Consider the following 15,738-nt stretch of genomic DNA (forward strand, 5'->3'; position numbering starts at 1 on the left):
TAAACTGAAAAAGACTTGTTGACTTATTCAGTTCGTTACTATATATCATTAATATGTTATTTTGATAAGGGAGTCAGTCTACCTTTTTATTTTTATACCATTTTTTCTACTACAGAGCACTATTTTCTCTAAGTTCTTAGATAAGTTCAAGGATATTGGCTATAAAATTTCTATTATGTTGGTCTTTCTAGTGCTTCTTTTTTTTTTTTTTTTTTTTTTTTTTTTAATATATGAAATTTACTGTCAAATTGGTTTCCATACAACACCCAGTGCTCATCCCAAAAGGTGCCCTCCTCAATACCCATCACCCACCCTCCCCTCCCTCCCACCCCCCATCAGCCCTCAGTTTGTTCTCAGTTTTCAAGAGTCTCTTATGCTTTAGCTCTCTTCCACTCTAACCTCTTTTTTTTTTTTTCCTTCCCCTCCCCCATGGGTTTCTGTTAAGTTTCTCAGGATCCACATAAGAGTGAAAACATATGGTATCTGTCTTTCTCTGTATGGCTTATTTCACTTAGCATTACACTCTCTAGTTCCATCCATGTTGCTACAAAGGGCCATATTTCATTCTTTCTCATTGCCACGTAGTAGTCCATTGTGTATATAAACCACAATTTCTTTATCCACTCATCAGTTGATGGACATTTAGGCTCTTTCCTTAATTTGGCTATTATTGAAAGTGCTGCTATAAACATTGGGGTACAAGTGCCCCATGCATCAGTACTCCTGTATCCCTTGGGTAAATTCCTAGCAGTTATTGCTGGGTCATAGGGTAGGTCTATTTTTAATTTTTTGAGGAACCTCCACACTGTTTTCCAGAGTGGCTGCACCAGTCTGCATTCCCACCAACAGTGCAAGAGGGTTCCCGTTTCTCCACATCCTCGCCAGCATCTATAGTCTCCTGATTTGTTCATTTTGGCCACTCTGACTGGCGAGAGGTGATATCTGAGGGTGGTTTTGATTTGTATTTCCCTGATGAGGAGCGACGTTGAGCATCTTTTCATGTGCCTATTGGCCATCCAGATGTCTTCTTTAGAGAAGTGTCTATTCATGTTTTCTGCCCATTTCTTCACTGGGTTATTTGTTTTTCGGGTGTGGAGTTTGGTGAGCTCTTTATAGATTGTGGATACTAGCCCTTTGTCTGATATGTCATTTGCAAATATCTTTTCCCATTCCGTTGGTTGCCTTTTAGTCCTGTTGGTTGTTTCCTTTGCTGTGCAGAAGCTTTTTATCTTCATAAGGTCCCAGTAGTTCATTGTTGCTTTTAATTCCCTTGCCTTTGGGGATGTGTCAAGTAAGAACTTGCTATGACTGAGGTCAGAGACGTCTTCTCCTGCTTTCTCCTCTAGGGTTTTGATGCTTTCCTGTCTCACATTCAGGTCCTTTATCCATTTTGAGTTTATTTTTGTGAATGGTGTGAGAAAGTGGTCTAGTTTCAATCTTCTGCATGTTGCTGTCCAGTTCTCCCAGCACCATTTGTTAAACACACTGTCTTTTTTCCATTGGATATTCTTTCCTGCTTTGTCAAAGATGAGTTGGCCATACGTTTGTGGGTCTAGTTCTGGGGTTTCTATTCTCTTCCATTGGTCTATGTGTCTGTTTTTGTGCCAATACCATGCTGTCTTGATGATGACAGCTTTGTAGTAGAGGCTAAAGTCTGGGATTGTGATGCCTCCTGCTTTGGTCTTCTTCTTCAAAATTACTTTGGCTCTTCAGGGCCTTTTGTGGTTCCATATGAATTTTAGGATTGCTTGTTCTAGCTTCGAGAAGAATGCTGGTGCAATTTTGATTGGGATTGCATTGAATTTGTAGATAGCTTTGGGTAGTTTTGACATTGTGACAATATTTATTCTTCCAATCCATGAGCACGGAATGGTTTTCCATTTCTTTATATCTTCTTCAATTTCCTGCATAAGCTTTCTATAGTTTTCAGCATTCAGATCTTTTACATCTTTGGTTAGATTTATTCCTAGGTATTTTATGCTTTTTGGTGCAATCGTGAATGGGATCAGTTTCTTTATTTGTCTTTCTGTTGCTTCATTATTAGTGTATAAGAATGCAACTGATTTCTGTACATTGATTTTGTATCCTGCAACTTTGCTAAATTCATGTATCAGTTATAGCAGACTTCTGGTGGAGTCGATCGGATTTTCCAGGTATAATATCATGTCATCTGCCAAAAGTGAAGGCTTAACTTCATCTTTGCCAATTTTGATGCCTTTGATTTCCGTTTGGTGTCTGATTGCTGATGCTAGAACTTCCAAAACTATGTTAAACAACAGCGGTGAGAGTGGGCATCCTTATCGTGTTCCTGATCTCAGGGAAAAGCTCTCAGTTTTTCCCCATTGAGGATGATGTTAGCTGTGGGCTTTTCATAAATGGCTTTTATGATCTTTAAGTATGTTCATTCTATCCCGACTTTCTCGAGGGTTTTTATTAAGAAAGGTTGCTGAATTTTGTCAAATGCCTTTTCTGCATCGATTGACAGGATCATATGGTTCTTATCTTTTCTTTTATTAATGTGATGTATCACATTGATTGATTTGCGAATGTTGAACCAGCCCTGCATCCCAGGAATGAATCCCACTTGATCATGGTGAATACTTCTTTTTATATGCTGTTGAATTCGATTTGCTAGTATCTTATTGAGAATTTTTGCATCCATATTCATCAGGGATATTGGCTTGTAGTTCTCTTTTTATACTGGGTCTCTGTCTGGTTTAGGAATCAAAGTCATAATGGCTTCATAAAGTGAGTCTGGAAGTTTTCCTTCCCTTTCTCTTTTTTGGAATAGCTTGAGAAGGATAGGTATTATCTCTGCTTTAAACGTCTGGTAGAATTCCCCTGGGAAGCCCTCTGGTCCTGGACTCTTATTTGTTGGGAGATTTTTGATGACTGATTCAATTTCTTCACTGGTTATGGGTCTGTTCAAGCTTTCTATTTCCTCCTGATTGAGTTTTGGAAGCATGTAGGTGTTTAGGAATTTGTCCATTTCTTCCAGGTTGTCCAGTTTGTTGGCATATAATTTTTCATAGTATTCCCTGATAATTGTTTGTATCTCTGAGGGATTGGTTGTAATCATTCCATTTTCAATCATGATTTTATCTATTTGGGTCATCTCCCTTTTCTTTTTGAGAAGTCTGGCTAGAGGTTTATCAATTTTGTTTATTTTTTCAAAAAACCAACTCTTGGTTTTGTTGATCTGCTCTACAGTTTTTTTAGATTCTATATTGTTTATTTCTGCTCTGATCTTTATTATTTGTCTTCTTCTGCTGGATTTAGGCTGTCTTTGCTGTTCTGCTTCTATTTCCTTTGGGTGTGCTGTTAGATTTTGTATTTGGGATTTTTCTTGTTTCTTGAGATAGGCCTGGATTGCAATGTATTTTCCTCTCAGGACTGCCTTCGCTGCATCCCAAAGCGTTTGGATTGTTGTATTTTCATTTTCGTTTGTTTCCATATATTTTTAAATTTCTTTTCTAATAGCCTGGTTGACCCATTCATTCTTTAGTAGGGTGTTCTTTAACCTCCATGCTTTTGGAGGTTTTCCAGACTTTTTCCTGTGGTTGATTTCAAGCTTCATAGCATTGTGGTCTGAAAGTATGCATGGTATGATTTCAATTCTTGTATACTTATGAAGGGCTGTTTTGTGACCCAGTATGTGATCTATCATGGAGAATGTTCCATGTGCACTCGGGAAGAAAGTATATTCTGTTGCTTTGGGATGCAGAGTTCTAAATATATCTGTCAAGTCCATCTGATCCAATGTATCATTCAGGGCCCTTGTTTCTTTATTGACCGTGTGTCTAGATGATCTATCCATTTCTGTAAGTGGAGTGTTAAAGTCCCCTGCTTTTACCACATTCTTATCAATAAGGTTGCTTATGTTTGTGAGTAATTGTTTTATATATTTGGGGGCTCCTGTATTCGGCGCATAGACATTTATAATTGTTAGCTCTTCCTGATGGATAGACCCTGTGATTATTATATAATGCCCTTCGTCATCTCTTGTTACAGCCTTTAATTTAAAGTCTAGTTTGTCTGATATAAGTATGGCTACTCCAGCTTTCTTTTGACTTCCAGTGGCATGATAAATAGTTCTCCATCTCCTCACTCTCAATCTGAAGGTGTTCTCAGGTCTGAAATGAGTCTCTCGTAGACAGCAAATAGATGGGTCTTGTTTTTTACCCATTCTGATACCCTATGTCTTTTGGTTGGCGCATTTAGTCCATTTACATTCAGTGTTATTATAGAAAGATATGGGTTTAGAGTCATTGTGATGTCTGTAGGTTTCATGCTTGTAGCGATGTCTCTGGTACTTTGTCTCACAGGATCCCCCTTAGGATCTCTTGTAGGGCTGGTTTAGTGGTGACGAATTCCTTCAGTTTTTGTTTGGGAAGACCTTTATCTCTCCTTCTATTCTAAATGACAGACTTGCTGCATAAAGGATTCTCAGCTTCATATTTTTTCTGTTTATCACATTGAAGATCTCCTGCCATTCCTTTCTGGCCTGCCAAGTTTCAGTAGAGAGATCGGTCACGAGTCTTATAGGTCTCCCTTTATATGTTACAGCACGTTTATCTCTAGCTGCTTTCAGAATTTTCTCTTTATCCTTGTATTTTGCGAGTTTCACTATGATATGTCGTGCAGAAGATCGATTCAAGTTATCTCTGAAGGGAGTTCTCTGTGCCTCTTATATTTCAATGCCTTTTTTCTTCCCCAGATCCGGGAAGTTCTCAGCTATTATTTCTTCAAGTACACCTTCAGCACCTTTCCCTCTCTCTTCCTCCTCTGGAATACCAATTATGCCTATATTATTTCTCTTTAGTGCATCACTTAGTTCTCTAATTTTCCCCTCATACTCCTGGATTTTTTTATCTCTCTTTTTCTCAGCTTCTTCTTTTTCCATAATTTTATCTTCTAGTTCACCTAGTCTCTCCTCTGCCTCTTCAATCCGAGCCGTAGTTGTCTCCATTTTATTTTGCAACTCGTTGATAGCATTTTTTAGCTCTCCTGGCTGTTCCTTAGTCCCTTGATCTCTGTAGCAAGAGATTCTCTGCTGTCCTTTATACTGTTTTCAAGCCCAGTGATTAATTTTATGACTATTATTCTAAATTCACTTTCTGTTATATTGTTTAAATCATTTTTGATCAGTTTGTTAGCTGTTGTTATTTCCTGGACTTTTTTCTGACGGGGATTTTTCCGTTTCGTCATTTTGGATAGTCCCTGGAGTGTTGCGGGACTGGGGGGCACTTCCCCTGTGCTGTCTTGAATAACTTGCGTTGGTGGGTGGGGCCGCAGTCAGACCTGATGTCTGCCCCCAGCCCACCGCTGGGGCCACAGTCAGACTGGTGTGTGCCTTCTTTTCCCCTCTCCTAGGGGCAGGATTCACTGTGGGGTAGCGTGGCCCGTCTGGGCTACTTGCACACTGCCAGGCTTGTGGTGCTGGGGATCTGGCATATTAGCTGGGGTGGATTGTCAAGGTGCACAGGGGTGGGAGGGGTAGGCTCAGCTCACTTTTCCTTCGGAGATCCGCTTCGGGAGGGGCCCTTCTTCCGTGGGCCTCTCGCGTGCGCTTGGCTCCAGAGACTCCATTCTGCTAATCTTCTGGCGGTTTTCTGGGTTATTTAGGCAGGTGTAGGTGGAATCTAAGTGATCAGCAGGAGGCGGTGAGCCCAGCGTCCTCCTACTCCGCCATCTTCCCAGGATCCTTAGAACAAAGTTTATTATTTAAAAGATTAAATTTTGCTCTCCTGTGAGATTCAATGAATAGTTTCTGTTGAATGAGAGAGAGAAATGGCAAAGTATTTAATGCAGTGAAATTTGAATTCCACTAACTTAACATGTTCTCACCACAAAGGATGATTTTTAGGACAATTATTATAGCTGCTGGACCAGGAAAGCAAAGGAAAGGAAAAAGAAATTGTGTATTTTGCTGTTTGTCATGGTGGAATTAGAGCTGGGTCTGGGATCAATAGGTAGAGATGTCGGGAAAAATTAAGTGTGTATTGTTTTATTCCAGGTGGCTGTTTCTTTGGTTGTGTTGTGGCTGCTTAGACAGTGAGTATTCCATGTTCTATTGCAGATTATATTTTGTTTCTATTGATTATTTGGATCTTATTAAAGAATATTGAATAATGAATAAAAGTTCATTTCCCCATAGTATTATAGAAATGGAAAATTAAGTTCTCTTGTTTAAAATTGTGAGCACGTGCTGTTTCTGCAGCCGTTTGTCAGTTCCTAAAGGATTTAGTTGTGTTTAGTTTCCATAAAATGCAATAAAAATATTGAAAACAGAATTTTACATTTGGTATTTTTTCTGACTGTGTAATAACAATCCTATCTCTTTCAATGGTGAAAAAACTGACTACTTTGCTGCAGTAGTGAGTCCATGAGATTAAAGGCATAACTTAACGCTAATGAAATATGTTGTGTTTCTTCAGACTCAAGTTCAGTTTTGTTTACATGTATTGGAAATCCAGCGGGAAAGTTTGGTTGCCAAATAACAATTTCTTTTTGCTTTGCAGAATGCCTTCTCAAGACAAAGGGAATAGTACTAAGAGTATAAATAGCAGTTATGCAGTGATCTTCACCAATACCAGCACATATTATGTCTTTTATATTTATGTGGGAGTAGCTGACACTTTGCTTGCTCTGGGATTCTTCAGAGGTTTACCACTGGTGCATACTCTAATCACAGTGTCGAAAATTTTACACCACAAAATGTTACATTCTGTTCTTCAAGCACCTGTGTCAACCCTCAACACGTTGAAAGCAGGTATTTGACTAGGTATACAAAATGAAACTGCTGATCCACAAGCAAAAGGTCCTACAGTTTCCCTGGGTTTTTTTTTTAGTGGTAGCGTTGGCTTTTGATGGAAGCATCTGCCCTTTGTTGAACTTCCTTATGACCCGCATGCACATTTCCTAGAAATTGTAGGCTACCAGACATTATTGCTCCATGTTTCTGTCTTAGCTGTTTAGAGTAGCTTAGTTTGTTAGACCGTGATGCTGCTGAGAGTGTAGCAACAGAAACAGGCCTTTCTGGGTTCGTTGTCCTTTTCTATTCAGATATTTGCTCTAACCCTTTTTCAGGTATCTCGTTGCCAATGTATAGTATTGTTTAAAAGAGAAGCAGATTTGAAGTGACCAAGGAAAATAGAAAACTCTTTTACTGATGAAGTTTCTTGATGGGGACAGAATAATCTAGTTTCATGTAACTATTCAAAGATGATCAAATAAATTTTTCCAACGTTTTGGGTTATTTTTGTTTGTTTTGTTTTTGGTGGTGGGTGGGAGAGGAACAAATCCCAAATGTATTTGTAAAATATTTTTGCGCGATTATAGAGGTTGGTAAAAGGGCACAGCTTTCAGTTATAAGATGAATAAGGTCTGAGGAACTAGGGTATATAACATGGTGACTGTAATTGAAAACACTGTATTATATAATTGAAATTTGCTAAGAGTAAAACTTAAATGTTCTCATCAAAAGAAAAAGGTAAATATGAAAGGTTATGGAGAACTTACTTTGTGTGGCACTAAGCCAGAGGTTGGCATGAAAAGATGCAAAAGGTACAGTTTTTGACTTGGAAAAACTCACAGACAAGGGAGAGGAGGTAGACACAGAAATATTTAATTATAAAGCAAATAATAAGTTCCAAGATTGAGATTTTTAGAGTGATTTCTATCTAAAGATCTCAAGATAATAAATATATATCATTTTTATCTGGGTAACAAAATGTCAGTGTCAGTATTCAGAAAGATCTTCTTTCTATTTATTTTGAAGTCTTTGTGTGTCACTAAAGCCTTGACTCATTTGAATATATTCATCGTTATCCTGTTTTAGAGCTAAGAAATTTTTGAGGTAAAAGAGAATGTCAAATTACCTTGATTCAATAATTTCACCTTTTTATAGAAAAACTGAAACCCAGAGAAGTTAGGAAATTTGCCCCAGTTTCCAGCAGTCAGAATTGGATGGTGAGATGTAATGGAGCATTGGCTCCAAGCCATAGGCATTGGCTTGGCCCCATACGAGTGATAAACATAGGCTTGTTGCTCTTCTGAGCCTTGCCTCCACAATGTGAAATGGAGAAAAGAATAATTATCTGAGAGGATCATTATGAGAATTCAACAAGGCAACCTACTTGTCTTTATAGAGCCAATGTGAAATAAATGTTAGGTCTCTAATGTTGTTCCTTTCTATGGGGCCTTGTTCCCATAGGGGGTGCACTTTCCTTTTCACGTCTTTACTTTCCAGGGCTCCTCATTCCTTTATACACTGCTCACAGTTGGTCTTGAACCTTCTCTATTTCATATTTAAATGATTACCATTAATTTCATTTTGTTTTTTTTTAATGCCTTTTTTAAAAATGTTTATTTTTGAGAGAGAGAGAGAGACAGAGCATGAGCAGGGGAGGGAGCAGACAGAGAGGGAGACACAGAATCCAAAGCAGGCGCCAGGCTCTGAGCTGTCAGCATAGAGCCCTAGGCAGGGCTGGAACTCACAAACCATGAGATCATGACCTGAGCTGAAGTCAGTGCTTAACCGACTGAGCCACCCTGGCACCCCTCATTTTCTTTTTTTTTTAAGATTTGGTTAGTTTTAAGAAATCTCTGCACCCAATGTGGGGCTCGAACCCACAACCTGGAGATCAAGAGTTGCACACTCCACGAACTTGAGTCAGCCAGGGCCCCCTCATTTATTTCATTTTCTTTTTTTCTTTTCTTTTTTTACTTCCAAGTTTTTATGTGAATTCCAGTTAGTTAACATACAGTGTCATATTAGTTTTAGGTGTAGAATTTAGTGATTCATCACTTACATATAACACCCATTGCTCATCTTAGGAAGAACGCTCCTTAAAGCCCATCACCCATTTAATCCATCCCACCCCTGACCTCCCCTCTCATATCATCAGTTTGTTCCCTATAGTTAAGAGTCTATTTCTTGGTTTGTCTCTCTTTTCTCCCCCCGTGTTAGTTTGTTTTGCCTTTTAAATTCTACATATGAGTGAAGTCACATGGTATTTCATTTCGTTTTCTAATTTGTCGTATTTACCAAGACAGGAGAACAGGATGCATAAGAAGTAACAAAATGATCTTACAACATCTAGATGTTCTTTTTCCACCTCTGCCCCCCCCCCAATTTCTCTATGCAAGGATTATGCTTTCTTTTAAAAACCATTACTATAACTGACTTATGATTCACTTGTTCTCATTATTTTGCCTAAATATTCTCTGCTATACTGGGCAGCAACCGATGCTTCTATGCCTTGTATGTGCACTTGAGTTTCTCCCACATGTGCCCTCTCCAATTGTACATTGACCTTGATTTTGACTCCTTACCCAATTTTTCTATGTCACTATTTAAACAACCTTAAGACACATGGACACGTAGTAGGTGCTCAGTAGACTATGTTGAATAGATGAAAATGTGAATTGATAACTTTGATGGAACACTACCATTTGAAATACAGTAAGCACCAGAATGATATTCTTTTCACCAAAGTGAACTTTCATTTTCTAAACAGTATAAATCCATAGACTTTTTTTTTCAATTCTTTATTTATGGAAAGATATACAAATATGTTTAATTAAATATGCTAAAGAACATATTATTGTTAAAGGCTAGTGATAGTGCCTTAAATCAATAAATATTCATTGAATAATTCCTACATATAAGACTTTTTGCTGAGGGCTGTGAGGGATACAAACTAAGTGTGCCATGGTCCCATTGACCTCTAACAATTTACAATCGAGAAATAGAGGTAAGACATGAGCAAGTGACTGTGATACAAGATGTGGATATAGTCATTACAACAGAGTTCCTGACAAAATATATTAAAGGTATTAGGTATGTCCAGAGGAGAAAGAGATTTGCTTGAACTGGTGCAAACACTGATGCCTCCTTGTCGGCAAGACATTTGAATTAGGCCAGGAAGGAGACATAGATTTTGATGAGTAGAGATGAGGGGAAAGGTTTTCAGGCAAAGGGAACTATATGGAAAAGGCAGGGAGCTAGGAAAGTGTAGAGCATAAAGAATAGACCAATTTAATGGATAAACAGAATGTTTGTGTAGGGGAAGCCTATATTTGGTAGGTGGTTTAAGGCCAGATTATGGAAGGCATTAAATATTAAACTAAGAGTTTTAGACTCTATCTTACAGTTAATGGTGGGGGCAGGGGGGCTGAATGATAATATTCAATATCACTTTGTACAGTATTATGTTTTATCAAATTATGTCTTTAACTCCCGCTAGAAAATGAATTCCTTAAAGGCAAGGAGCTCATCTTATTCACCTCTGTTATCTCAGTGCCTAGCATTATGCCTGACATAGAGTAAACACTCCATACATAACTTATTTTCATTGAAGGAAAACATTATCAGACTTACAAACATGAGTCTGGAATTCAGAAGACAGGCTGAAGCTTAGATTGCCAGTGAAGAGGGTAGAAAGAGCAAGCATGGCAAAGGAGGTCCACATAACGGGCAGGCAGAAATTAACAGTAGCTGTGGGTTCTAAAGAGGTGTGTCAGGAAGGTATACCAGTCAGAGGAGAGGGAGAGCCATGCAATATGGAATACAGATGGAATACGATAACAAATCCAATAAATTATCATTAAATTCAAGCATGCAAGTGTAAGATAGTAGTAGAATGAATCTTACAGGAAGCTACATTTTATAAAGGTTTAAAAGTAGGAGACAATCACTTGAATACAGTTACTTAGAATCTTTGTACAACACTAAAATTTTCTAAGACCTTATTTATCTTATTACATGCTAATTCTTATTTGACTTTTGAATGCTTCTGCTATGATCCCAACTTATCAAATATTTTTGTCCTTTTGAGATTACTGTTTTTTGAGGAATCTATCTTCTTTTATATTACAGGTGGGATTCTTAATAGATTCTCCAAAGATATAGCAATTTTGGATGATCTTCTGCCTCTTACCATATTTGACTTCATCCAGGTTTGTAAAAATAATTAGTATCTTTACGTTTGCTGTACTTTCAAAAATGATTAGAAAAAGAGGTAAGTTTTGTTTTCATTTGATTGAGAGTTGAAGTCCTGTCTATTATATAAATTTTGTTAATATCCAAAGTCTTCAAAATAGGCATAAATTTAGTAAATTCAGTGATAAGTCAGAACTGTTTATTTGACCTAAACCTAAGGCAATTCCACATTTAGATGTAATAGCTATCTACTTGGGAATGGTTTGAAAGGTATAATAGAGCATCTGTCCCCAAATCACTGTCCACAGTATGACATTTCTGACATTGGCATTACTGTTTGATGTAAATCACCTACCTCCAAAGGGCCCATGTGAAAAATGAAGATCTATTCCTTGATGGGCTACAGTTTCAACCAATCTTATCCAGGAACACGTTGGCCCAGATTAGCTAGCCAGCAACCTCACAGTAAGAACAGTAATACAGGGACAGATACACTTTCAAGCAGGGGCGAGGGGAAAGAAAAATCCAGGACAAGTGAGGACTATTCCTGGGTGACAGATCTGAAGAGGCCACCAGAGCAGGTAGCCTGGCTCTGAACATGTGTCCTGGTGGTGGGGTGATTGACTGGAGGTGAGAATGCGAAGAAAGGAGGAGAGGGAGATAAAGGTGACCTAGACCTAGGGGATGCACATTAGGATTCCATAAGTGGCAGGATTTAAGGAGAATTGTGAGTTAATGACTTTGGCTATTGGACCAGGTTTGAAAACAGCTTCCTGTACTGCACTCTTAACCAACCATGTCATAAACATAACTTTAAAAAAACAAAAACAAAAACAAAAAAAAAACAGCTTCCTGTCTGGCTTAGGTCAAGCAAATGCCAGTCTCAGTGATCTCCTTGGAGAGACAACTGGAACATTGCAGCCCATCTTAGGATGAGTCATTCTCTCCCTACACCCCTTTCACCCTCTTCCCCCAGTAATAACACTTTATTTGAAAGGGCCTATAAAACGAAAAAAGGGCTACCACACTTGTGTGTATACACAACTGACATTGGCAGGTACAGAAAAACCAGGTTGTCAGTTTGCCTCATCTGAAATGATTGGCACAATTAAATACATTAACTGTTCCATGTGAACTTTAGCATATTGGATTTCCTGCAGTTACTTTGTTTGGGGAAATAACTCATCAGCAGCTGCTGGAATTCTTTAATCAGTGCTTTGGGTTCATGCATTTGAAGGAGCATTTCCCGTGTCTTTCTTTAAATGCTGTATATTTGTTGTAAGTGTGTAAATGACTGGCCCCAAATATGGTATTGTTAAATTAGGTACAAACTGGACCTGGGCATTTTGACATGATTGCAACATTCACAAATATTGGCCCTTGATAAATTTTTTTAGTTTTGTAGTTTATTATTTTCTGAATCAGTATGAAGCTCACTTCAGAAATCCTCTGGGAAAAATGGTTTTTAAATACCTATTTTATAAATTAACACTTTTTAAACACATGTGATGACTCTCAAATCCTTTCTGTTATGGCAGTGTGAATAGTTTCCACTCAGTTTCCAATGTGGAAGTTACTTAGTTGTGGTTTCACAAGTACTTAGGCAAGACTCTTTTATTTATTTAATTTTCCTATTTTATTTATAAGAGGGCTTCACATTAAGGAAGCATAACATATGATTGTCAAATACAGTAAAAATCTGATTAGTTTTGATTTTATTAAAAACTCAAGGGTGCCTGGGTGGCTCAGTTGGTAAGTGTCTTACTCTTCATTTTGGCTCAGGTCATGATATCACAGTGGTGATCATGTCCCACGTGGGGCTCTGCACTGGGTGTGGAATCTTCTCTCTCTCTCTCTCTCTCTCTCTCTCTGCCCCACTCACACTTGCTCTCTCTCTCAAAAAAAATTTTTTTTAATCATTCATTCACCACAGTTTTATTATAAAAAAAATCCTCTATATTGTGAGGTTCTTTGTTATACATAATTATATTCACATTAAATAAATTTATTCAAGTCACAACATTATAGGAACAGATTTTTGCACAGGATAAAGCATTGCCTGTACATTTCCTTTAAACAATTTAATTTCTATTTACTCTATTTCCTAACATTTAATAACATTCTGGAAAATTTGCTTTCTGGATTGGAACATTGTATAATGAAAATGGAAGATCTGGATTCTGTTTCTATCCTGTAACATGAGGTAGAGAAATCTGATGATGGTCACTTTTAGTACTCAAATTCTGTGCTTCGGATTGGCATACTGGAAATGGACGTTACATGACAAATTTGCTCAGGCCATTCCTTAGGCACTGAGATCAGATTAACTTAGAACAAATAATTTAGAGTTAATAATTTAGAACTGTGTGTAAAACTAAAGGCACTGGTTTAATATATTTGATTTTCTCATTACACATAGAAACCTTAAATTCCTTCCTAGTTTTGAATTTACAAAGGAGGAGAAACAAGTCAAACGAGGTAGAGAAAGACTGTCTTCACATCCTACTTATCTCCATGTTTAGGTGAATGACTTATTTTTTCATTAAACAGAAGCCTATATATTTTAAGATACCAAATTCTTCTCTTTTAAGCTTCAAAACCCTTAGATATTTGTTTCTTTTTCTCTTATCTCAATATGCGATTACACACTGAGTCCTCCTACTTTGATTTCTTCTGTGTCTTTCACATCTTTTTCTTTCCGTTCATTCATTTTATTAATCCCATGTGTCCCTTACTTAAAAATCCATTTATGAATTAAATTCCAAATCTAGTATTCATTTCATAGTTTTAAATAGGTATTTGTTTATTTACTTACTTACTGGCTTACTAATTTACTGCTGATTTCAGAGTTATCCTTCATTCTTACTCATCTGCTCTGGTTTCACAGGCAGTGCTATGTACTCTTCAGTGTCGGGAATGGTTTTGAGCTCCTTATGGTGGGGTGAAAATGTGCTGGGCACTTCCTAGGACCATGAATGGATGATGCCTTACAGTCTTTATAGTCTATTGAATTTTTTCTTTCCTGAGGAAGTTTAGGATCTGTGTAAGGATGGTTGGAAATTAGAAATCTGTGCTCCTATTTTCATCTTGTCTTGAATTCTGTCTATTGATTTTGTTGTCCCTCTCACTAATGCACCTGCTCTGAAATGATTCATTGACTATCTACTGTGAATTAAAAACTAGGACACAATTTAAGGCTTCTTTGTGTAATGAGAATATCAGCTGTATTATACCAGTGCCTTTAGTTTTGGACATGCTAAAGTATTAGCTCCTGACCTTAGTACCTAAGAATGGCCTCTTTATGGAGGAAATAGAATTATTTTTCTCGATGCTTAGACTTCTTTTTCACTTATTTCTCAGTTTGGTCTATATTCTGGATGATTATAATTGCTGGAAATTTATCTTGTGAATGTTTCATAATTTACAGTTGTACCCACCTTTTCCATTATTCTCTAACCCAGTGTGATATCTTGGTTGGTTTGACTTCCCAGTTCTACATATTCTATTGTAACAGTTGCATTTCATTCCTAAGAATCTCTACCATAACAGCAATCATGAAAACAAAATGATCACTTTCTACAACTAATATTACAATCCAACACCACCGAGTTGGAATTATATGGTAAAAACAGCACAGGTCAAATGAACACAGTGCTGTTTACAGCTGCCAACAGCAAATTAGAAGACCCCGATCCTCATGGAGTAGCTGGATGTTTCCATGCCACCAATGCAACAACACTTCCCTTTCAGACATACTGATATTTAATATGATGGTCCATTTTAATTAAACCATATTCCCCAGTTAATCACACTTGGAACACTTGATCCCCCTCTCCCAATATCCTGTTTCTGGAAGATACATGTCTTTTGTAAAAACTGTAGTTTGCCATTGATGGGGTCTTGTCAGGTAGTAACTAGGGCATGTGGGGCTTTCTCATTGTACTGGCGGCACTGGTAATAGGGCAAGAATGGATAAGAAAGACTCTCCTTAGATTCCTGAGTCATCATATGTAATTGGTCTAGTGCCTGGCACAGTAAAGATTTATCTGAGTATTTGTTGATGAGTGAGAGGCCGGTATGGCAGAATTGCTGATAGAGACATAGAGGCATTTTCCCTAGAAAGGCATCATTGAGATGTCATCTGAAGTTTTATTTGAAAATAGCAACCTGTTCAAAGATTTATGTAGCTCTTATCTACACTCCGGTCCCCACTACCATCTACCAAAATGTTGTGCATTTCACGATATCAGCTAGAAAAATGCATGTGTCACCCATGGAAGTTGCTAGAGAACTGGCTCACTGATTATCATATGGATTTTACAATAAGTTTATTTTTTAACCCTGGTTGTAACATTACTTTATTCATACTTTATTCAGATGGGTCATTGTGGACCAAATGTTAGCATACTTTTTTTCCTTCATAAAATGTTTAGATTTAGTATCATGTGGAAATATAGAATATAAGCCTATAACTTGCTTCCAAAAACTGCCAATACGGTTAGCTTGTTTCTGACACTGCTAACAGGGCTCCAGTTTCTTTTGGTTAGTGTGAAGAAATACCTCTGATCTTGGGCTTGACTGAAATACAAAGTTTATTTCAACTACATATGAGATGGGAAAAAATGTCTGCTTTAAAATCAAATCAGCCATATCCCAAAATCCTTTACTTGAGCCTTTATAGGTCATCTCCAATTATTTTAAGGAATGAGAATAGGAAAGTTGGGAAGGGGAGTAAAATCTATTAAATATAATTTTTAAAAATCTTAAACATGAGCCAACTATGTTTAGAAAAA

At 37.5% G+C, this 15,738-nt stretch overlaps 1 protein-coding gene across 2 annotated transcripts in view; it reads left to right on the forward strand.

Moving 5' to 3' along the window:
* The window catches only part of CFTR (CF transmembrane conductance regulator), a 183,524-nt gene that overhangs the window by 106,485 nt on the left and 61,301 nt on the right, over positions 1-15,738 (forward strand). For both annotated transcript variants that reach the window (XM_060632964.3, XM_060632965.3), the window contains 3 exons: positions 6,017-6,054; positions 6,522-6,772; positions 10,883-10,962. In XM_060632964.3, coding sequence (XP_060488947.2) covers positions 6,017-6,054; positions 6,522-6,772; positions 10,883-10,962 — 369 coding nt within the window. The remainder of the gene's footprint in view (positions 1-6,016; positions 6,055-6,521; positions 6,773-10,882; positions 10,963-15,738) is intronic.

The sequence above is a fragment of the Panthera onca genome, chromosome A2 (assembly GCF_046562875.1).
Source record: "Panthera onca isolate mPanOnc1 chromosome A2, mPanOnc1 haplotype 2, whole genome shotgun sequence".
NCBI classification, from domain to species: domain Eukaryota; kingdom Metazoa; phylum Chordata; class Mammalia; order Carnivora; family Felidae; genus Panthera; species Panthera onca.